We start from the raw sequence: 19,347 nt of genomic DNA on the forward strand, positions 1-19,347 counted from the left end.
ACCTCCCTGATGAGGCGGTCATTGACAGAATCCTTCAGTCGCTCCCACCAAGCTACAAGAGCTTTGTGATGAACTACAATATGCAAGGGATGGAAAAGACCATTCCTGAAGTATTTTCTATGCTGAAGTCAGCAGAGGCTGAAATCAAGAAAGAACATCAAGTGTTGATGGTCAATAAGACCACTAAGTTCAAGAAGGGCAAGGGCAAGAAGAACTTCAAGAAGGACGGCAAGGAGGTTGTCGCGCCCGGTAAGCCTGTTACCGGGAAGAAATCAAAGAATGGACCCAAGCCTGAGACTGAGTGCTTTTATTGCAAGGGGAAGGGTCACTGGAAGCGGAACTGCCCCAAATACTTAGCGGATAAGAAGGCCGGCAACACCAAAGGTATATTTGATATACATGTAATTGATGTGTACCTTACCAGTACTCGTAGTAACTCCTGGGTATTTGATACCGGTGCCGTTGCTCATATTTGTAACTCACAGCAGGAGCTGCGGAATAAGCGAAGACTGGCAAAGGACGAGGTGACGATGCGCGTCGGGAATGGTTCCAGAGTCGATGTGATCGCCGTCGGCACGCTACCTCTACATTTACCTACGGGATTAGTTTTGAACCTTAATAATTGTTATTTCGTGCCAAGTTTGAGCATGAACATTGTATCTGGATCTCGTTTGATACGAGATGGCTACTCATTTAAATCCGAGAATAATGGTTGTTCTATTTATATGAGAGATATGTTTTATGGTCATGCTCCGATGGTCAATGGTTTATTCTTAATGAATCTCGAGCGTAGTGTTACACATATTCATAGCGTGAATACCAAAAGATGTAAAGTTGATAACGATAGTCCCACATACTTGTGGCACTGCCGCCTTGGTCACATTGGTGTCAAGCGCATGAAGAAGCTCCATGCTGATGGACTTTTGGAGTCTCTAGATTATGAATCATTTGACACATGCGAACCATGCCTCATGGGCAAGATGACCAAAACTCCGTTCTCCGGAACAATGGAGCGAGCAACCAACTTGTTGGAAATCATACATACCGATGTGTGCGGTCCAATGAGCGTTGAGGCTCGCGGAGGATATCGTTATGTTCTCACTCTCACTGATGACTTGAGTAGATATGGGTATGTCTACTTAATGAAACACAAGTCTGAGACCTTTGAAAAGTTCAAGGAATTTCAGAATGAGGTAGAGAATCAACGTGACCGAAAGATAAAGTTCCTACGATCAGATCGTGGAGGAGAATACTTAAGTCACGAATTTGGTACACACTTAAGAAAATGTGGAATCGTTTCACAACTCACGCCGCCTGGAACACCTCAGCGTAACGGTGTGTCCGAACGTCGTAATCGCACTCTATTGGATATGGTGCGGTCTATGATGTCTCTTACCGATTTACCGCTATCATTTTGGGGATACGCTCTAGAGACAGCTACATTCACTTTAAATAGGGCACCGTCTAAATCCGTTGAGACGACACCGTATGAATTATGGTTTGGGAAGAAACCTAAGCTGTCGTTTCTAAAAGTTTGGGGATGCGATGCTTATGTCAAGAAACTTCAACCTGAAAAGCTCGAACCCAAGTCGGAAAAATGCGTCTTCATAGGATACCCTAAGGAAACCGTTGGGTATACCTTCTACTTAAGATCCGAGGGCAAGATCTTTGTTGCCAAGAACGGATGCTTTCTGGAAAAAGAGTTTCTCTCGAAAGAAGTAAGTGGGAGGAAAGTAGAACTCGATGAAGTACTACCTCTTGAACGGGATAGTAGTGCAGGTCAAGAAAATGTTCCTGTGATGCCTACACCTAATGAAGAGGAAAATAATGATGATGATCAAGGTACTTCCGATCAAGTTGCTACTGAACTTCGTAGGTCCACAAGGACACGTTCCGCACCAGAGTGGTACGGCAACCCCGTCTTGGAAATCATGTTGTTAGACAACGGTGAACCTTCGAACTATGAAGAAGCGATGGCGGGCCCAGATTCCAACAAATGGCTTGAAGCCATGAAATCCGAGATAGAATCCATGTATGAAAACAAAGTATGGACTTTGACAGACTTGCCCGATGATCGGCGAGCGATAGAAAACAAATGGATCTTTAAGAAGAAGACGGACGCGGATGGCAATGTTACCATCTATAAAGCTCGACTTGTCGCTAAGGGTTATCGACAAGTTCAAGGGATTGACTACGACGAGACATTCTCTCCCGTAGCGAAGCTGAAGTCCGTCCGAATCATGTTAGCAATTGCCGCATACTATGATTATGAGATATGGCAGATGGACGTCAAAACGGCATTCCTTAACGGGCATCTTAAGGAAGAACTGTATATGATGCAACCGGAAGGTTTTGTCGATCCTAAGAACGCTAACAAAGTATGCAAGCTCCAGCGATCCATTTATGGGCTGGTGCAAGCATCTCGGAGTTGGAATATTCGCTTTGATGAGATGATCAAAGCGTTTGGGTTTATGCAGACTTATGGAGAAGCCTGCGTTTACAAGAAAGTGAGTGGGAGCTCTGTAGCATTTCTCATATTATATGTAGATGACATACTCTTGATGGGAAATGATATAGAACTTTTGGACAGCATTAAGGCCTACTTGAATAAGTGTTTTTCAATGAAGGACCTTGGAGAAGCTGCTTATATATTAGGCATCAAGATCTATAGGGATAGATCAAGACGCCTCATAGGTCTTTCACAAAGCACATACCTTGATAAGATTTTGAAGAAGTTCAAAATGGATCAGTCCAAGAAGGGGTTCTTGCCTGTGTTGCAAGGTGTGAGATTGAGCTCGGCTCAATGCCCGACCACGGCAAAAGATAAAGAAGAGATGAGTGTCATCCCCTATGCTTCAGCCATAGGATCTATTATGTATGCCATGCTGTGTACCAGACCTGATGTAAACCTTGCCGTAAGTTTGGTAGGTAGGTACCAAAGTAATCCCGGCAAGGAACACTGGACAGCGGTCAAGAATATCCTGAAGTACCTGAAAAGGACAAAGGACATGTTTCTCGTTTATGGAGGTGACGAAGAGCTCGTCGTAAAGGGTTACGTCGACGCTAGCTTCGACACAGATCTGGATGACTCTAAGTCACAAACCGGATACGTGTATATGTTGAATGGTGGAGCAGTAAGCTGGTGCAGCTGCAAGCAGAGCGTCGTGGCGGGATCTACATGTGAAGCGGAGTACATGGCAGCCTCGGAGGCAGCGCATGAAGCTATTTGGGTGAAGGAGTTCATCACCGACCTAGGAGTCATACCCAATGCGTCGGGGCCGATCAAACTTTTCTGTGACAATACTGGAGCTATTGCCCTTGCAAAGGAGCCCAGATTTCACAAGAAGACCAGGCACATCAAGCGTCGTTTCAACTCCATCCGTGAAAATGTTCAAGATGGAGACATAGAAATTTGCAAAGTACATACGGATCTGAATGTCGCAGATCCGTTGACTAAACCTCTCTCGCGAGCAAAACATGATCAGCACCAGGACTCTATGGGTGTTCGATTCATCACAATGTAACTAGATTATTGACTCTAGTGCAAGTGGGAGACTGTTGGAAATATGCCCTAGAGGCAATAATAAAAGTGTTATTATTATATTTCTTTGTTCATGATAATAGTCTTTTATTCATGCTATAACTGTATTATCCGGAAATCGTAATACACGTGTGAATACATAGACCACAATATGTCCCTAGTGAGCCTCTAGTTGACTAGCTCGTTGTGATCAACAGATAGTCATGGTTTCCTGGCTATGGACATTGGATGTCGTTGATAACGGGATCACATCATTAGGAGAATGATGTGATGGACAAGACCCAATCCTAAGCATAGCACAAAGGTCGGTTAGTTCGTTTGCTAGAGCTTTTCCAATGTCAAGTATCTCTTCCTTCGACCATGAGATCGTGTAACTCCCGGATACCGTAGGAGTGCTTTGGGTGTATCAAACGTCACAACGTAACTGGGTGATTATAAAGGTGCACTACAGGTATCTCCGAAAGTGTCTGTTGGGTTGACACGGATCGAGACTGGGATTTGTCACTCCGTATGACGGAGAGGTATCTCTGGGCCCACTCGGTAATGCATCATCATAATGAGCTCAAAGTGACCAAGTGGTTGATCACGGGATCATGCATTACGGTACGAGTAAAGTGACTTGCCGGTAACGAGACTGAACAAGGTATTGGGATACCGACGATCGGGTCTCGGGCAAGTAACGTACCGATTGACAAAGGGAATTGTATACGGGGTTTGATCGAATCCTCGACATCGTGGTTCATCCGATGACATCATCGAGGAGCATGTGGGAGCCAACATGGGTATCCAGATCCCGCTGTTGGTTATTGACCGGAGAGTCTCGGTCATGTCTGCATGTCTCCCGAACCTGTAGGGTCTACACACTTAAGGTTCGGTGATGCTAGGGTTATTAGGAAGACTTGTATGTGATTGCCGAAAGTTGTTCGGAGTCCCGGATGAGATCCTGGACGTCACGAGGAGTTCCGGAATGGTCCGGAGGTGAAGTTTTATATATGGGAAGTTGTCATACGGACACCGGAAGAATTCGGGGTCCTATCGGTATTGTACCGGGGCCACCGGAGGGGTTCCGGGGGTCCACCGGGAGGGGCCACCCCTCCCGGAGGGCCACATGGGCCGCAAGGGGCAGGGAGTCAGCCCCTGGAGGGCTGGGCGCGCCCCCCACCTTGGGCCCATGCGCCTAGGGTTGGGGGGGGGGGAACCCTAAAGGGGGCGCCCCCCTTGCTTGGGGGGCAAGCCTCCCCTCCCTGGCCGCCGCCCCCCCTCTAGATCCCATCTAGAGGGGTCGGCCCCCCTTGCCCCTTCCCCTATAAATAGAGGGGTGAGGGGAGGGCTGCTGGACACAACTCAAGGCGCAACCCCTCCCCTCCCCAACACCTCTCCTCCTCCGTACGTGCTTGGCGAAGCCCTGTCGGAGTACTGCTGCACCAACTACACCACGCCGTCGTGCTGCCATTGGAGCTACCTTCCTCAACCTCTCCTTCCTCCTTGCTGGATCAAGACGGAGGAGACGTTGTCCGTCCCGTACGTGTGTTGAACGCGGAGGTGCTGTCCGTTCAGCACTTGGTCATCGGTGATCCGAATCACGACGAGTACGACTCCATCATCACCATCCCCTTGAACGCTTCCGCACTCGATCTACAAGTGGTATGTATATGCAAACTCACTCCCTTGACTCGTTGCTTAGATGAACTCATAGATGGATCTTGATGAAACCGTAGGAAAATTTTTAATTTTCTGCAACGTTCCCCAACATGGCCGTGGTGGAGGCGGCCGTGGCAATGGAGGAGGTGGCCGTGACAACAGAGGGCGTGGCAATGGAGGCGGTGGTCGTGGCAATGGAGGTCACGGGAACAGCAATTGAGGAGGTGATGATCTTCTTGTGGTCGTCTATCAAATCTGCATGAGGACGAACCACACTGCCCTTGAATGTTACCGTCGCTTCGACGTCTCCTACACTAAGAATGAGAAGAGCGCTAGATCAGCCACTACCTCGTCCTATGGAGTGGATACCAACTGGTATCTAGATACAGGCGACACCGACCACATCACCAGCGAGCTCGACAAGCTGACCGTCCACAACAAGTACAACGGCAACGAGCAAGTCCACACTGCTAACGGAGAAGGTATGGAAATTATTCATATTGGTCATACTAGTGTTCGTACCCCTACTCGTGATCTTCATCTAAAGAATATCTTGCATGTACCTGATGCCACCAAAAATCTTATCTCTGCTCATCGCTTGTCCACTGATAATCATACTTTCCTTGAAGTTCACCCAAATTTCTTTCGCGTCAAGGAACAGGGAACGAGGAAAACCCTTCTTCGCGACAGGTGTAGACGAGGCCTCTAATCCGTATCATCAGCTCCTTTTAGTTCAAGCAAGCAAGCGTTTGGTGCAAATAAACTACCTGTTGAAATGTGGATAGTCGGCTGGGGCATCCATCATCTACCATAGTGCGTGTTCTTAGCCAGAATGATATTCCTTTTTCTAGTAGTGAGTTGAATAAAGAAGGTGTTTGTGATGCATGCCAAATGGGCAAAAGTCACCAACTTCCTTACCCTAGTTCAAACAGTGTATCTAAAGTTCCTTTAGAGAAAATTTTCTCCGATCTATGGGGGTCTGCCCGTGATTCTATCAATAGGAAAAACTATTATGTGTCTTTCATTGATGATTACATTAAATTCACGTGGATATATGTTCACAAACGCAGATCTGAAGTGTTTAAAGTCTTTCATAATTTCAAACTCTTGTTGAAAGATTGTTCAATAAGAAAATTATCACTATGCAAACAGATTGGGGTGGCGAATATAAACGCTTAAATTCCTTTTTTTGCCAATTAGGAATCACCCACAATGTCTCTTGTCCCCATGCTCATTAGCAAAACGGGTCGGCAGAAAAAAAACATCTACATATTGTCAATGTGGGGCTTTCTCTTTTAGCACATGCCTCTATGCCCTTGAAGTTTTGGGACGAGGCTTTCCTCTCTGCTACATACTTGATAAACTGCACCCCTAGCAAAGTGATCAATTTTGAACTCCTCTGACTCGTTTGTTTCAAGAACAACCAAACTATCATTCTCTCTGAGTCTTTGGATGTACATGCTGGCCAAATCTTCGTCCTTATAATTCAAAAAAATAGAATTTTGTTCCACACGGAGTGTATTCCTTGGCTACAACAATCTCCACAAAGGATTCAAGTGCCTAGATGTTGCTGTTGGTCGCGTCTATATATCCCGTGATGTTATTTTTGATGAAACAGTTTTTCCTTTTGCCTCTTTAAATCCCAATGCAGGCACCCCTCTTCGGTCAGAAGTCTTGTTACTTCCCGAATCTGAACCTATTGATCATGGGGGTGAACCTGTAGTTGATCAACAGGGTAATTTTTGCACTAATCCTGTTGCTAACTATGGAGAAAATCTTTATGCAGCCAAAACAAGACAAAAATGATGTAGAACACAAGGTTGATTCAGGTGCTGTGGGCGGCGACCCCGAGACTGTAGCACAGCGGGTGCAGGTGACATAGGCGGCCCAGGGGGCGAATCGCCCTCGGGGGTGCAGACTCCACCCAGGGAGTGACACATGGCGTGGGTCGGCTCACCATACAGCGCGTCCCCGCACGAGTCATCTCCAGGCGGCCACATGGTACAAGGACAGCCGCACCAACCAGGGCGACGCGGCCCTCCTCTCGTTGGTCGCCAGGTGGACCAATCAAGCAAGGGAGCCGTGTGCAGACCCTGGCACGGATCTGGCCTGATAGGATGGAGGATCCTCTGCAGCTGACGACAGATTTGACACGAGATCCCATGTGGCTGTTCCCCTCTCCAGCGAATCTTCTGTGCCACATGCGTCTACAGCCCCTGATGTGCCAACTCAGCGAACAAGGTCACAACACAGTATTTTAAAGCCTCGAGTTCGTACAGACGGTACGGTTAGGTATGATAAGCTCAAAGTTTGTTTTGGTGGTTTGACAACTACCGGTGAACCCAACAGTTTGCAAGAAGCCTTGAGTGATACAAATTGCAAAAAGGCTATGATTGATGAGTATGATGCCCTTCTTAAAAATAAGACTTGACACTTAGTTCCACCAACAAAAAATAAAATGTTATTGATTGTAGGTGGGTGTATAGAATTAAGAGAAAGGCAAGTTCTCAGATTGATAGATATAAGGCAAGGCTAGTAGCAAAGGGTTTTAAGCGGAGATATGGTATAGACTGTGAGGATACTTTTAGTCCTGTCTTTAAAGCAGCTACTATCAGACTTGTTCTTTCTGTTGCAGTTTCAAGCAATTGGAGCCTCAGGCAATTGGATGTACAGAATGCGTTCCTCCATGGCGTTCTAGAGGAAGAAGTTTATATGAGACAACCACCTGGCTATGAGGTAAAAGGCAAGGAAAACCATCTCTGCAAACTTGACAAAGCCTTATATGGCTTAAAGCAGGCACCTAGAGCATGGTACTCTAGGTTATGTGAAAAACTTTAAGCACTTGGTTTTAAGCCTTCCAAGGGAGATACTTCCTTGTTCTTTTTCAAAAGGGGCAATATCACTATTTTCATGTTGGTCTATGTTGATGATATTATTGTTGCTAGCTCATCACAAGATGCAACTATGTCATTAGTGGAGGATCTAAGAAAGGATTTTACCTTAAAGGATCTCGGTTATCTACACTATTTCTTGGGAATTGAAGTTAAAAAGGTGAAGGATGGCATTCTTCTAACCCAAGAGAAGTATGTTTTGGATATTTTGAAACATGCAGGTATGACAAATTGCAAAGTCTCAAACATGCCTCTCTCTACATCCAAAAGTTGTCAAGAGAAGAAGGAGAAGTTTTGGTGGCCGAAGAGGCAACAAAGTACAGGAGTATGGTAGGTGCCTTGTAGTACTTAACATTGACAAGGCCTGACATTTGTTTTCCTGTTAACAAAGTATGTCAATATTTGCATTCTCCTACTTCTCAACACATGACCGCAGTCAAAAGAATCTTGAGATACCTTAGAGGTACTATGAGTACAGGTCTCAAGTTTACCAAGTCACCTTGCAATATGGTTAGTGCCTTTTCAGATGCTGACTGGGCAGGATGTCCTGGTGATAGAAGATCAACAGGAGGTTTTTGTGTGTTCTTTGGTCCCAACTTAATTTCTTGGAGTGCACATAAGCAAGCCACTGTTTCTAGATCAAGTACAGAGGATGAGTATAAATCTCTAGCTAATGCCACTTCAGAGATTATTTGGGTTCAAACTCTTCTACGAGAACTTGGAGTTGCTCATTCACCAGTTGCTCATCTTTGATGTGATAACATTGGTGCCACATATTTGTCAGCAAATCCAGTGTTTCATGCAAGGACCAAACACATAGAGGTGGGCTATCATTTTGTTAGAGAAAGAGTAGCATAGAAATTACTGGACATTCATTTCATTCCCACAGGTGATCAAGGTGCGGATGGTTTTACCAAGGCATTATCATGGCGCAAGTTGGAAGACTTCAAGAGAAATCTCAACTTGGTGAAGTTGTGGTTGAGGGGGCGTGTTAGATATAATTGTATTGTACATATATACGGTAGTTTATAAACCATATATACTTCTGGTAGGATCTTTGCGTTGCGTGTGTTGATGTAATCGGGTTGTTAGGTTGTTAGGGTTATCCTTATTGTTGTATAGCTTGCGTGAGGGTCAATCCATGCGATCTAACCTAACTCTTGTATCCCTGTAAACTTCTTTGGCTATATAACGCGTAACGTGTCCCTGCCAAATGCATACGCTTCATCCAATCTTTCATGTTGAAATCACACGTGAACACAATTAAATTAAATTAATAAAATGGGAGTATATTTCTGATACAGTTGCCATTGTTCAATGAGATCATTGCGGAGCTACTAGTGTGTCACGGTCTTCAACCTTCTAGTAGGTCTCAAGAAATGCAGTGGTCTCTCCGGGTTTCTGGTAGGCTTGACACGGCTACTAATATTGTCATAGAAAAACTCTAAGTTTAAACCCCTCTCAACCTCGATGATCATGTTGTGTTGAATTATACATGCAGTCATGATGTTTGAGAGGAATTTCTTATCCCAGAAGCAAGCAGGAGCTCGAACAATGGCAAACCGAACTTACAACACACTAAATGCCCTCTCAATGTCTATTCGGCACACTTCTTGTGCTTGGGCAAAAATAGTTTGTTTTCTGCCTACCGACTTACTAATTCTCTTAACAAATGTTACCCACGAAGGATAAATAATGTTGGCAAGGTAATACCACATGGTATAATCATGTCCATTGACGGTGTAGTTACAAGTTGGAGCTTTTCCACTAGTGTCATGGTGGGCGCACGACAGATGCCAAGGGATGGCTAAAAAGAGGAGGAGGCTCGAGGGCGCTGGTGGGCTCTAGAGGCGAGGTTGGCATGCGCGGGTGAGAGACGCCGGACATACCCAGGTTCAGGGCTCTCCGGAGAGATAACACCCCTACTCCTATCGAGTTTAGTTAGATGATCGATACTACAATGTCGCTCCTAGAGCTGTTTGGAGGAGGAAGGAAGCTGGCCAAGGCTTGGGCTGCTCCTTCTCCCCGGTGTTGCTGTTGGGTGGGTAGTCCTATGCTCGCTTGTGTTTCTCTTGTATTGTCTGTTATCTTCTCTGCCTCTCTCCGTAGGCGTGGGTTCCTGGGGGTTTTATAGATCAACCCACCCAGGGTTACAATGGTAATATGCCGAGTCGGTGGGTTCGTCGGTGTCCGGGATACCGGGCTGGGTCCCACTTGTGGGCTTGTGGTTCATCGGGTTCCCCTAGGTGCGGGCCCCGCGTGCCTAGGGGGACTGTACGCCGTCTTGTCGATCGTCAGGGCACGGCCGAGTCGAGTCGTGTACAGTGCTCTCCGTCAGGCTGCCGCTTGTTGTCCTCAGCGGTAAGGGCGGGAGCACTATTGCCATGCCAGCCCGGGTCAGCGGGTAGGTGAGGGGCACTATTGCCACGCTCCGACTGACCACAGGCATGGGTGGGAACATTGTTGTCTTGGTCATCGGTGGTTGGGGTCTCGTCCCATCGTACGGCCTGGATGGGACGGGAGCTGACCCGTGGCTGGGTTGCCGTGGACGCCACGGGTGGGGTTGGCTTGCTGGGGAAGCCTTGGTTGCGCCGGGTTGAGTTGTCTTATGCCAGTTGCTGTGGCCGGGTCGACGTACCTTGCCGGGTCGGAGAGTTTAGCCGGGTTGCAGGCCCTGGCGGGTCCAGCGACCCGACCAAGCGCGTGCCAGTTTGCGGGGTGATGCGGGCCCCGCTGTTTTTGAAAAGGATCCGGGTTCCGTTGCCTGCCCGGGGTTCATCCCCCCGACAGTAGTCCCCGAAGCTGTGAACGTCCGCCGTCTTTGGATGAGTGGGCCTTCACAGTTTCCCCCTTGAGCAAGGTGGATTCTGCGAGCGCCGGGTCCGGCAACACCCACTATGTGCCGGTTTTCTCGGAAACCGGATCGCGACATCCCGGCCGTGGCGGGAACCGAGGAGTCCGTCGAATCTTGAGGCGATCCCTTGGGCTTCGCGCAGACGCCACGTGGCGCCCGAAAGTCGGAGGGGCCTAACAGGCCACGCGCGTGATGGGACCGGGGCCCACCGCCGCGCGCCCTTGGTCCATGCACGCGGATTTATTGCGGCGTCTGGGGGCCGGTTGCACTTCCCCGAGCAGTTAGTGCGCGTGTACGTGCACACTTATTGCGGGGTAGTGGAACGGGTGCGTGCAGACGATCCCACTTCCCCACGTTTGAACCGGGGTTATAAATTGAGGGGGAAAAGGGGGCGGCGGATATCATTCTCGCTCACGCCATCCTGTCCCCCTGCTCCTGCTCTGCTCTTTGCCACCGACGCACAGCTGCGCCCGCAGCCCCGAGCAGAGCTTCCTCCGTCGCCCATCTTCTCTCTCCTTCTTCCGTCCATGTTGCTGCCGTCGGGCTCTTGGTTGGGCTCCAACGTCACCAACGAGGACATCATGCAGCTTCGAGCTTCACGGTGCCTGCCGCGGGAGACGGACGTCGGCGTCCGCCTGCCGCGTGGCTAGCAGAGGCCCCGGCCCGAGGGGCAGGAGCGCGTCGTCTTCCTCATGCATTTTGAGCGCGGGTTTGAGTTGCCAGCGAGCACCTTCTTCCGCGCGTTCTTGGAGTTCTTCGGGCTCCAACCGCACCATCTTGGTGCCGGCGCCATCGTCCAGCTCTCCGGCTTCATGACCCTGTGCGAGGGGTACCTGGGGGTCGAGCCGACGATCGACCTCTGGGCGCGCTTTTTCTCCTTGAAGCAGCAGGGCCCGTCGACCGGGGAGTTCGCCGATTGCGGCGCCGCTGTCATCTCGAAGCGGTCCGGCGGATTTCCCCAAGATCCCGCTCGAGGATTCTGCCAAGAAGTGGCAGAACTCCTTCTTCTACATCCGCAATCTCGGCATGGACCACATCAACCTCCCGCTCTTCGCCATCGCGTCGCCGCGGGCGAAGACGAACTGGGGCTACTCGCTCCATCGCCCGTCGCAGGAGATCGGCAATCTCTGTGAGCGGGTGACAGTCATGAGGACACACAAGGGCTCACCGGCACCGACCTCCTTTCCACGTTCATCACTTGCCGGGTCCTTCCGCTTCAGAGGCGCTCCTGCCTCATCGACGAAATGATCGGCCTGCAGGATCCCAACCGAATGGGGTCGACGCGGCTGTCCGTGGAGCAGGTCGCGCGCGGCATGAACGACATCTCCAAGGCCAACCTTGGAGAGGACTAGCGATTCGGCAAGGTGCTATATAGCCAGTCGAACCCGACACCGCAGGTGAGCGTCTGGTCTTCTTACGTTGTTGCCGTGCATCTCCTCATCCGTCCTAACGCGACGTGGGAGATACTCTTGAACGCGATTCAGCATCCTTACGCCCGGGCTCCATCGCAGGTGGCGCCGGTGGCACTAGAGGAGCCCGCGGCCCAAGGCGGCGAGGAGGTGGCCGAGTCCGACGCCGGCGCTGGGCGTTGCGTGGGTGAGTCCTGAATTCTTCTTTCTTTATTTGTCTTGAACTGTTGGTCATGTTGCGGTGCGGGCGGTGCTGACGCCGATTGTTGGTGTAGCGGTGTTGGGCAGGGGAGGCGGCAACGCAGGTGGAGCCGGGTCCTCGCATGGGGCGGCGCCGAGCCGCACGCATGGAAAAGACAGCATCGCGCCGCGACCCCGGGCCCCGAAGCGCACGGCGGACCCGGTCGAGCCTGGGAGGCCAGCCAAGAAGAAGCGCAGTGGCGGGCACGGGAGGCTGACCCTGGTCCTGGTCTTGGCGGGGTAAGCTTCATCTCTTGTTTGCGCCTGGATTTTTTAAGCCGGTCTTGTCTCTTTTTTGCTTATTCCGCCTTCTTCTTCAGGTCGCCCATCGTGCTGGCTAGGGCGGCGGCGGAGGCCGCGGCCGCCGAAGGGGCCGCTTCCGCAGGAGCCGGTCTGACCTCATTGGCCTGACCGAGGAGGAGGGACGGGGCGACTCGGACCTCGGCCTGGACCTGAACGACGCCGAGGCCTTAGCCTGGCGGGATAGGAACCGGGCCGAGGCGGAGCTAGAGGCAGCGTCGGTCTAGGCTTGGACCGACACGACGACGGCATGGGCGCAATCCGGCGTGGAGCTGGCCTGGCGCGAGATGCCGGAGGGCACGATGGTGGCGGCGACGGTCTTTGAGTCGTCGTCGGTGAGGGAGCGCGGCCGTGGGGGCCGGGCTGAGGTGGTGATCCTCGACCGGGAGGTCGTGGAGGTGGGGGGCGACACCCCGCCGCGACTCGACGTGGTCGAGCGCGCGGGGGCTGATGGTGGTGGAGGCGGCATCGTCTTGGAGGAGACGCTGCAGGTGGCGGCCCCTGAGGCGCCGCCGGCTATGGAGGAGGCACCGCGGGCGGCGGTGCCTAAGGTGGCGACACAGGGCGTCCCGGCGTCCGGGTCGCCATCGACACCGAGAGGGGCGTCGGAGGAGGTGCTGGCCGCGTTGCAGGCGGCCACTACAAAAAATATGTCAACTAGTGACCTTCTGTCAGTGTCCCTGGAAGAATTGGTCATAGATTTATGACCATTTGAGACCAATTGGTCAAAAGCTGTTCGGGGGGCTCCAAACCCTAAACCATTGCGACCATTTTGGTCAGAAAGGTCGTAATTTCCTTACATGAAATGGTCATAAAGCAAACAGTGCTGGTCCGCTGCCTTATTTCTAGTTGTTAACGACCAATATAGATGGTCACAGCCTTGTAGATTGTGGTGGGTTGTGATGACTAGGCGCCATCTCATCAGTTTTGCCTATGTGTCATGTCCATGTGTCAATTTTTGCCCTAGGTTGCGAAGCAACCTATATTTCTGTTATTCCAAAAATTCCCAAAAAATTCTCATAAATTATTTGGATCATATCTTCATCAAATATGTCAAAAACCTTCCTTGCCTAGTTCAAAAATAACTCAACAATATTCATTTTCCTATTCTGTTCAGAGCAACACTTTGTGAAGGAAGTACCACTTTGGCACGTCCAAATGGTATCCATTTTCTACAGTGCTTACCTATGCCCAAATAACCATCCTCCACCAAATGCCAGCTCAATCCATTCATTATTTTGAGCCCAGCTTCAACATTCGTATTTATGTCCAATGTGATACTTTGCAAAGCAAGTACCACCTAGGCTCCTCCTTTTGAGGTGAAAATTTGTAAATACGGTCTTCTTAGTAACTGATCAGCCTCAGCCAAAACTCATGCCCATTAGCCATGTGCATTTCCTGTACCGCAAATCAAACACTTGGCTGCTTATTCATGTCTGAGCATTGATCGGTCTCCTCGTGAGAATCTTATATTGTGATTTTCTTCCTAGCACCTACCTGGGGAGTTCCCAACCTACTAGACATGCCTAGGCCTCCCAGAACACATGGCAACGCCACGGTCACGCGGTAACCACGCGGCGGGCATGCGAGTTTACGCGCTCTAGAGTTGGGGCCCTCGACCACCTTCCAAACCTCGACGTATCGCCACCAAACCATGTATTTATGATTAAATAGGTACCTATGTACCTAGAAATGATTTTTGGAAAAAATAAATAGCAAAATATGAGGGAGCTGCAGTTCAAATTTGACCCGCTTCCAACTGAATCGGAAGAAATTTGTCTTTTTCACGAGAGGTGGATCAAAACTTTTTATACCCAACCATTTTGTCAATTGTGCATTAAATATGTCCTAGTAATTTATAAAAATGATTTGGTCCAATTTTGCAACAAATATTTGGGAGGTCCTTCACAAAAAAACTTCATTTCGGGCACTCGAAAAATGGAAAATGATTTTTTTGTCCAAAGAAAATGAAAACTCCCTTAGGAAATATTGTTTGTCATTCCAATATGCACCCTTGTGCACAATATGAGATCATTTGAACAAACTATGCCATGAATGTGCCCATAAGATTGATCATTTGGCTTAAAAGCCATTGATCTCCACACGTGATAGCTCGTTTTTGAGAACACTTTTTAAAAATAATTGTCGTATTACAAGTTTATTATTTTTCCTGGGAACTTGGCCACATATAATGACACAATGCGAAGGTCTCCCAATTTTTTGATTTTTTTTGAATTTTTTATGCCTGTTTCAAAATGCGGTCAAAACCGCGGGAATGACCATTCCTAGCTAGTGGTTGAATCTTCGAATTTTTTTGGTGTTTCTCTGATTAAATACATACTTATGTACCTAGAAATGATTTTTGGAAAAAATAAAGAGCAAACTAGAAGGCAGCTGCAGTTCAAATTTGACCCGCTTCCAACTGAATCGGCGGAAATTTGTCTTTTTCACGAGAGGTGGATCCAAACTTTTTACACACAACCATTTGGTCAATTGTGCATTAAATATGTCATAGTATTTTAACAAAATGATTTGGTCCAATTTTGCAACAATTATTTGGTAGGTTCTTCACAAAAAAACCTCCTTTTGGGCACTCAAAAATGGAAAATGATTTTTTCGTCCAAAGAAAATGAAAACTTCCTTTGGCAATATTGTTTGCCATTTCAATATGCATCATTGTGCATAATATGAGATCATTTGAACAAACTATGCCATGAATGTGGCCATAAGATTGATCATTTGGCTTGAAAGCCATTAATCTCCACACGTGATAGCTCGTTTTTGAGAACACTTTTTAAAAATAATTGCCGTATTACCAGTTTATTATTTTTCCTGGGAACTTGGCCACATATAATGACACAATGCAAAGGTCTCCCAATTTTTTGATTTTTTTTTGAATTTTTTATGCCCGTTTCAAAATGCGGTCAAAACCACGGGAATGACCGTTCCTAGCTAGTGGTTGAGTCTTGGAATTTTTTTGGTGTTTTTCTGATTAAATAGATACTTATGTACCTAGAAATGATTTTTGGAAAAAATAAAGAGCAAACTACAAGGCAGCTACAGTTCAAATTTGACCCGCTTTCAACTGAATCGGAAGAAATTTGTCTTTTTCACGAGAGGTGGATCCAAACTTTTTACACACAACCATTTGGTCAATTGTGCATTAAATATGTCCTAGTATTTTAACAAAATGATTTGGTCCAATTTTGCAACAATTATTTGGTAGGTTCTTCACAAAAAAACCTCCTTTTGGGCAGTCGAAAAATGGAAAATGATTTTTTCGTCCAAAGAAAATGAAAACTTTCTTTGGCAATATTGTTTGCCATTCCAATATGCACCATTGTGCATAATATAAGATCATTTAAACAAACTATTTCATGAATGTGGCCATAAGATTGATCATTTGTCTTGAAAGCCATTGATCTCCACACGTGATAGCTCGTTTTTGAGAACACTTTTTAAAAATAATTGCCGTATTACAAGTTTATTATTTTTCCTGGGAACTTGGCCACATATAATGACACAATGCGAAGGTCTCCCAATTTTTTTGATTTTTTTGAATTTTTTATGCCCGTTTCAAAATGCGGTCAAAACCACGGGAATGACCGTTCCTAGCTAGTGGTTGAATCTTGGAATTTTTTTGGTGTTTCTCTGATTAAATAGATACTTATGTATCTAGAAATGATTTTTGGAAAAAATAAAGAGCAAACTACAAGGCAGCTACAGTTCAAATTTGACCCGCTACCAACTAAATTGGCGGATATTTGTCTTTTTCACGAGAGGTGGATAAAAACTTTGGACACTCAACCATTTGGTCAGTTGTGCATTATATATGGCCTATTATTTTAAAAAATGATTTAGTACAATTTTACAACAAATATATAGTATGTCCTTAAAAAAAACTCATTTTGGACACTTTAAAAATGGAAAATGATTAAAAAAACTAATTTCTCCTAACTCTTTTAAAAGATATTTGTCTTATTTCGATTTGTCATTATTCTTGAAAACTAAGGTCAAATTTGATGACATATGAGAAGGTATTTTATTTTTATTTTTATTTTTCAGATCATAAAATAGGCAATATGATTTAGCACCTTACTTTTAGTCGATTACGACTAATTTAGATGGACAAAATGTAATGCTTGTATACTGCATTCTGATTGGTCCAGAAGCATCTCTGGCGGATCGTGCCTAATCACCGTCGGATGCTCCTGGATCCAACGGCCCGCCTGTCTCACCCACGTCGCCCAACCCACAACGTGCACTCCTCCCACGCACCCAACCCAACCCAACCCCTCGTGCCCTCCTCTCTCTCTCGATCGAACCCTAGCGGTCCACTCCTCCCTGGCCGCCACCACCTCCGGCGCCCTCTGTCCGCCGCCACCTCCGGCGCCCTCTGTCCGGCGAGATCGATATGGATCGATCCCCTCCAACCCTCCGACTCCACGACTCATCCTCCTCCTCTCTGGATCCCAATCCCGGCCTCCTCCACGCTGAGCCGAGCGACACTCCCCACTCCCAGACGAAACCCTAGCCTGAGACCCCTTCCTCCTCGATGGCCAACCCCTCCATGGCGGCCGGCGGCAGGATGCCGTTGGCGGAGGGGGTCCGCACCGTCGGGGCCCAGATCCGCAACCGCATCCGCATCTTCGTCTTCTCTCTCTTGCCGGCTCCGACAGAGAGACAAACTTCCAAATCTCTCTCGCTGCGGGCGAGCGGGCGGGGATGGAGAGCCCCACATCGGCGGCGTCGCGGGTGGACTTCTACGGCTTCCTCGACCGCATGCGCCGCCCAGAGGCCGCCGGCCTCTTCCGCTCCATCAAGAGGTCAGTCCCTCCCTCCCCTCTCCCTCTGCGTGGATCTGATCTAAAACCGGGAGCTTTACCCCCGCAGCTTCCTCACCTCCATCTCCCTCGACGAGCCCAGCACCGAGGCGGACGGCGCCAGGGTCCAGGCCTTCTTCACGGAGATGGAGGCGGCCATCCGGGGGCACCCGCTCTGGGCCGAGGCCACCCACCAGGAAATCGACCACGCGCTCGAGGTCTCAGAATCAATTTCCTGTCATAAATTTTTATTTTCGGGATCCTCGCGTTGAACGCCTCTGCTTGATTTCCCCCTGCGTGCCGAGCAGGGCCTCAAGAAGTACATCATCACCAAGCTGTTCGACCGCACTTTCGCAGCCTCGCCGAAGGACGCGGCCGCCGACGCCGAGGTCTCGGACAAGATCGGCCTCCTGCAGCGCTTTGTCAGGCCCCATCACCTCGACATACCCAAGGTCCTCAACAACGAGGCTTCCTGGCTGGTAAGCCCATGTCCTCTGTTCTCGCTGCTCCTTTCCCCCCCGGCTGTAGCTGTTTGCTGTTGATGGCAGCACCTGTCCAGACACTTGGTCAGTTTCAGTTTTGCAAATCCGACGCTGAGCCTTTTTGCTTTCTAATAATAGTAGGCCGATCCACTTTACTGTATTAGGACTCTATACTACTCGTTCCTTAAACATATCAGGCTTCCTAATTCGAGTGTTGCCGTCCCTTTTTGGTCTGGTACTACTGCATTTGTGCTACATCTATATGTATGATGAGGCTTATCTTACAGCTTAGGAGGGGAACCATTGCAGATCGTGGGGCACAGGGGATTGGAGTCGGGCCTGCCAGGGAACAGCTCTAGATCCCCTTTGTCATTGAACTTCAGTTTCCTCTTGTCTGAGATGTGCATGTCTTTGGCTCATGTGTGGATAGTGATTTATCAATGAGCTCGAGACCATAACAGTGTAGACTGGCGCTGGTTTTGTTTAATCTGGACGGTGTTGTGTTTAAGACTGTTAGTCCAGGGTCTATGTAGTTGTAGAATGGAGCTATTTGATGTCAGAACATTTCATTTACGAGGTCAAATTTACACTCTCTGTATGCTGATCAGTTTGTTACTTAATGTTTGTGCAGTATCGGCGACAACAAGAAGGCCTGGAAGACCGGACACTGCAGGTATGTGCAGTCGCTGCCAAGCTATGTGATATTGTTAGTCTACAAGATAATTTCTGATATTGCCTTTTGGTGATTACAGGGCACTGAAGATAAAGCTTACAGAAAGAAAAAAAGATCTTGAGGTGGCCTTTCTTCGGCATGATGTTAATATACTGATGTTAACATATGCATCTACTGTACTCCTGTGCATGATGTTAATAAACTGATGGAATGAATAGGGTACCATCTCTTTGTTATACTCTTCTGAATATTGCTTCCATACAACAACAACAACAACAAAGCCTTTAGTCCCAAACAAGTTGGGGTAGGCTAGAGGTGGAACCCATAAGATCTCGCAACCAACTCATGGCTCTGGCACATGGATAGCAAGCTTCCACGCACCCCTGTCCATAGCTAGCTCCTTGTTGATACTCCAATCCTTCAGGTCTCTCTTAACGGACTCCTCCCATGTCAAAATCGGTCGACCCCGCCCTCTCTTGACATTCTCCGCACG

General features: G+C 48.3%; 1 protein-coding gene across 2 annotated transcripts; it reads left to right on the plus strand.

The window, feature by feature from the left end:
• The first annotated feature begins 17,147 nt into the window (after positions 1–17,147).
• Positions 17,148–19,090, plus strand: LOC123071729 (vacuolar protein sorting-associated protein 9A). Of its 2 annotated transcripts, XM_044495316.1 has the most exons (5): positions 17,157–17,702; positions 17,770–17,917; positions 18,008–18,178; positions 18,813–18,854; positions 18,934–19,090. In XM_044495316.1, the coding sequence occupies exons 1-5, from the start codon at positions 17,602–17,604 to the stop codon at positions 18,973–18,975; spliced, it is 504 nt and encodes a 167-aa protein (XP_044351251.1). In that variant the 5' UTR covers positions 17,157–17,601; the 3' UTR covers positions 18,976–19,090. The 2 variants fall into 2 exon arrangements, with proteins under 2 accessions (XP_044351250.1, XP_044351251.1); XM_044495315.1 differs by having other exon boundaries at positions 17,148–17,702; positions 17,770–18,178.
• The last annotated feature ends 257 nt before the right edge of the window (positions 19,091–19,347 follow it).

Source organism: Triticum aestivum, chromosome 3B (genome assembly GCF_018294505.1).
Source record: "Triticum aestivum cultivar Chinese Spring chromosome 3B, IWGSC CS RefSeq v2.1, whole genome shotgun sequence".
NCBI lineage: Eukaryota > Viridiplantae > Streptophyta > Magnoliopsida > Poales > Poaceae > Triticum > Triticum aestivum.

Bases quoted from the DNA above. Each gene is read 5' to 3' on its own strand.
- LOC123071729 (XM_044495315.1), top strand. From the start codon at position 17,432: ATGGCCAACCCCTCCATGGCGGCCGGCGGCAGGATGCCGTTGGCGGAG. The intron at 18,179-18,812 runs GTAAGCCCATGT...ATGTTTGTGCAG, and splicing joins ACAACGAGGCTTCCTGGCTG to TATCGGCGACAACAAGAAGG. The intron at 18,855-18,933 runs GTATGTGCAGTC...TGGTGATTACAG, and splicing joins TGGAAGACCGGACACTGCAG to GGCACTGAAGATAAAGCTTA.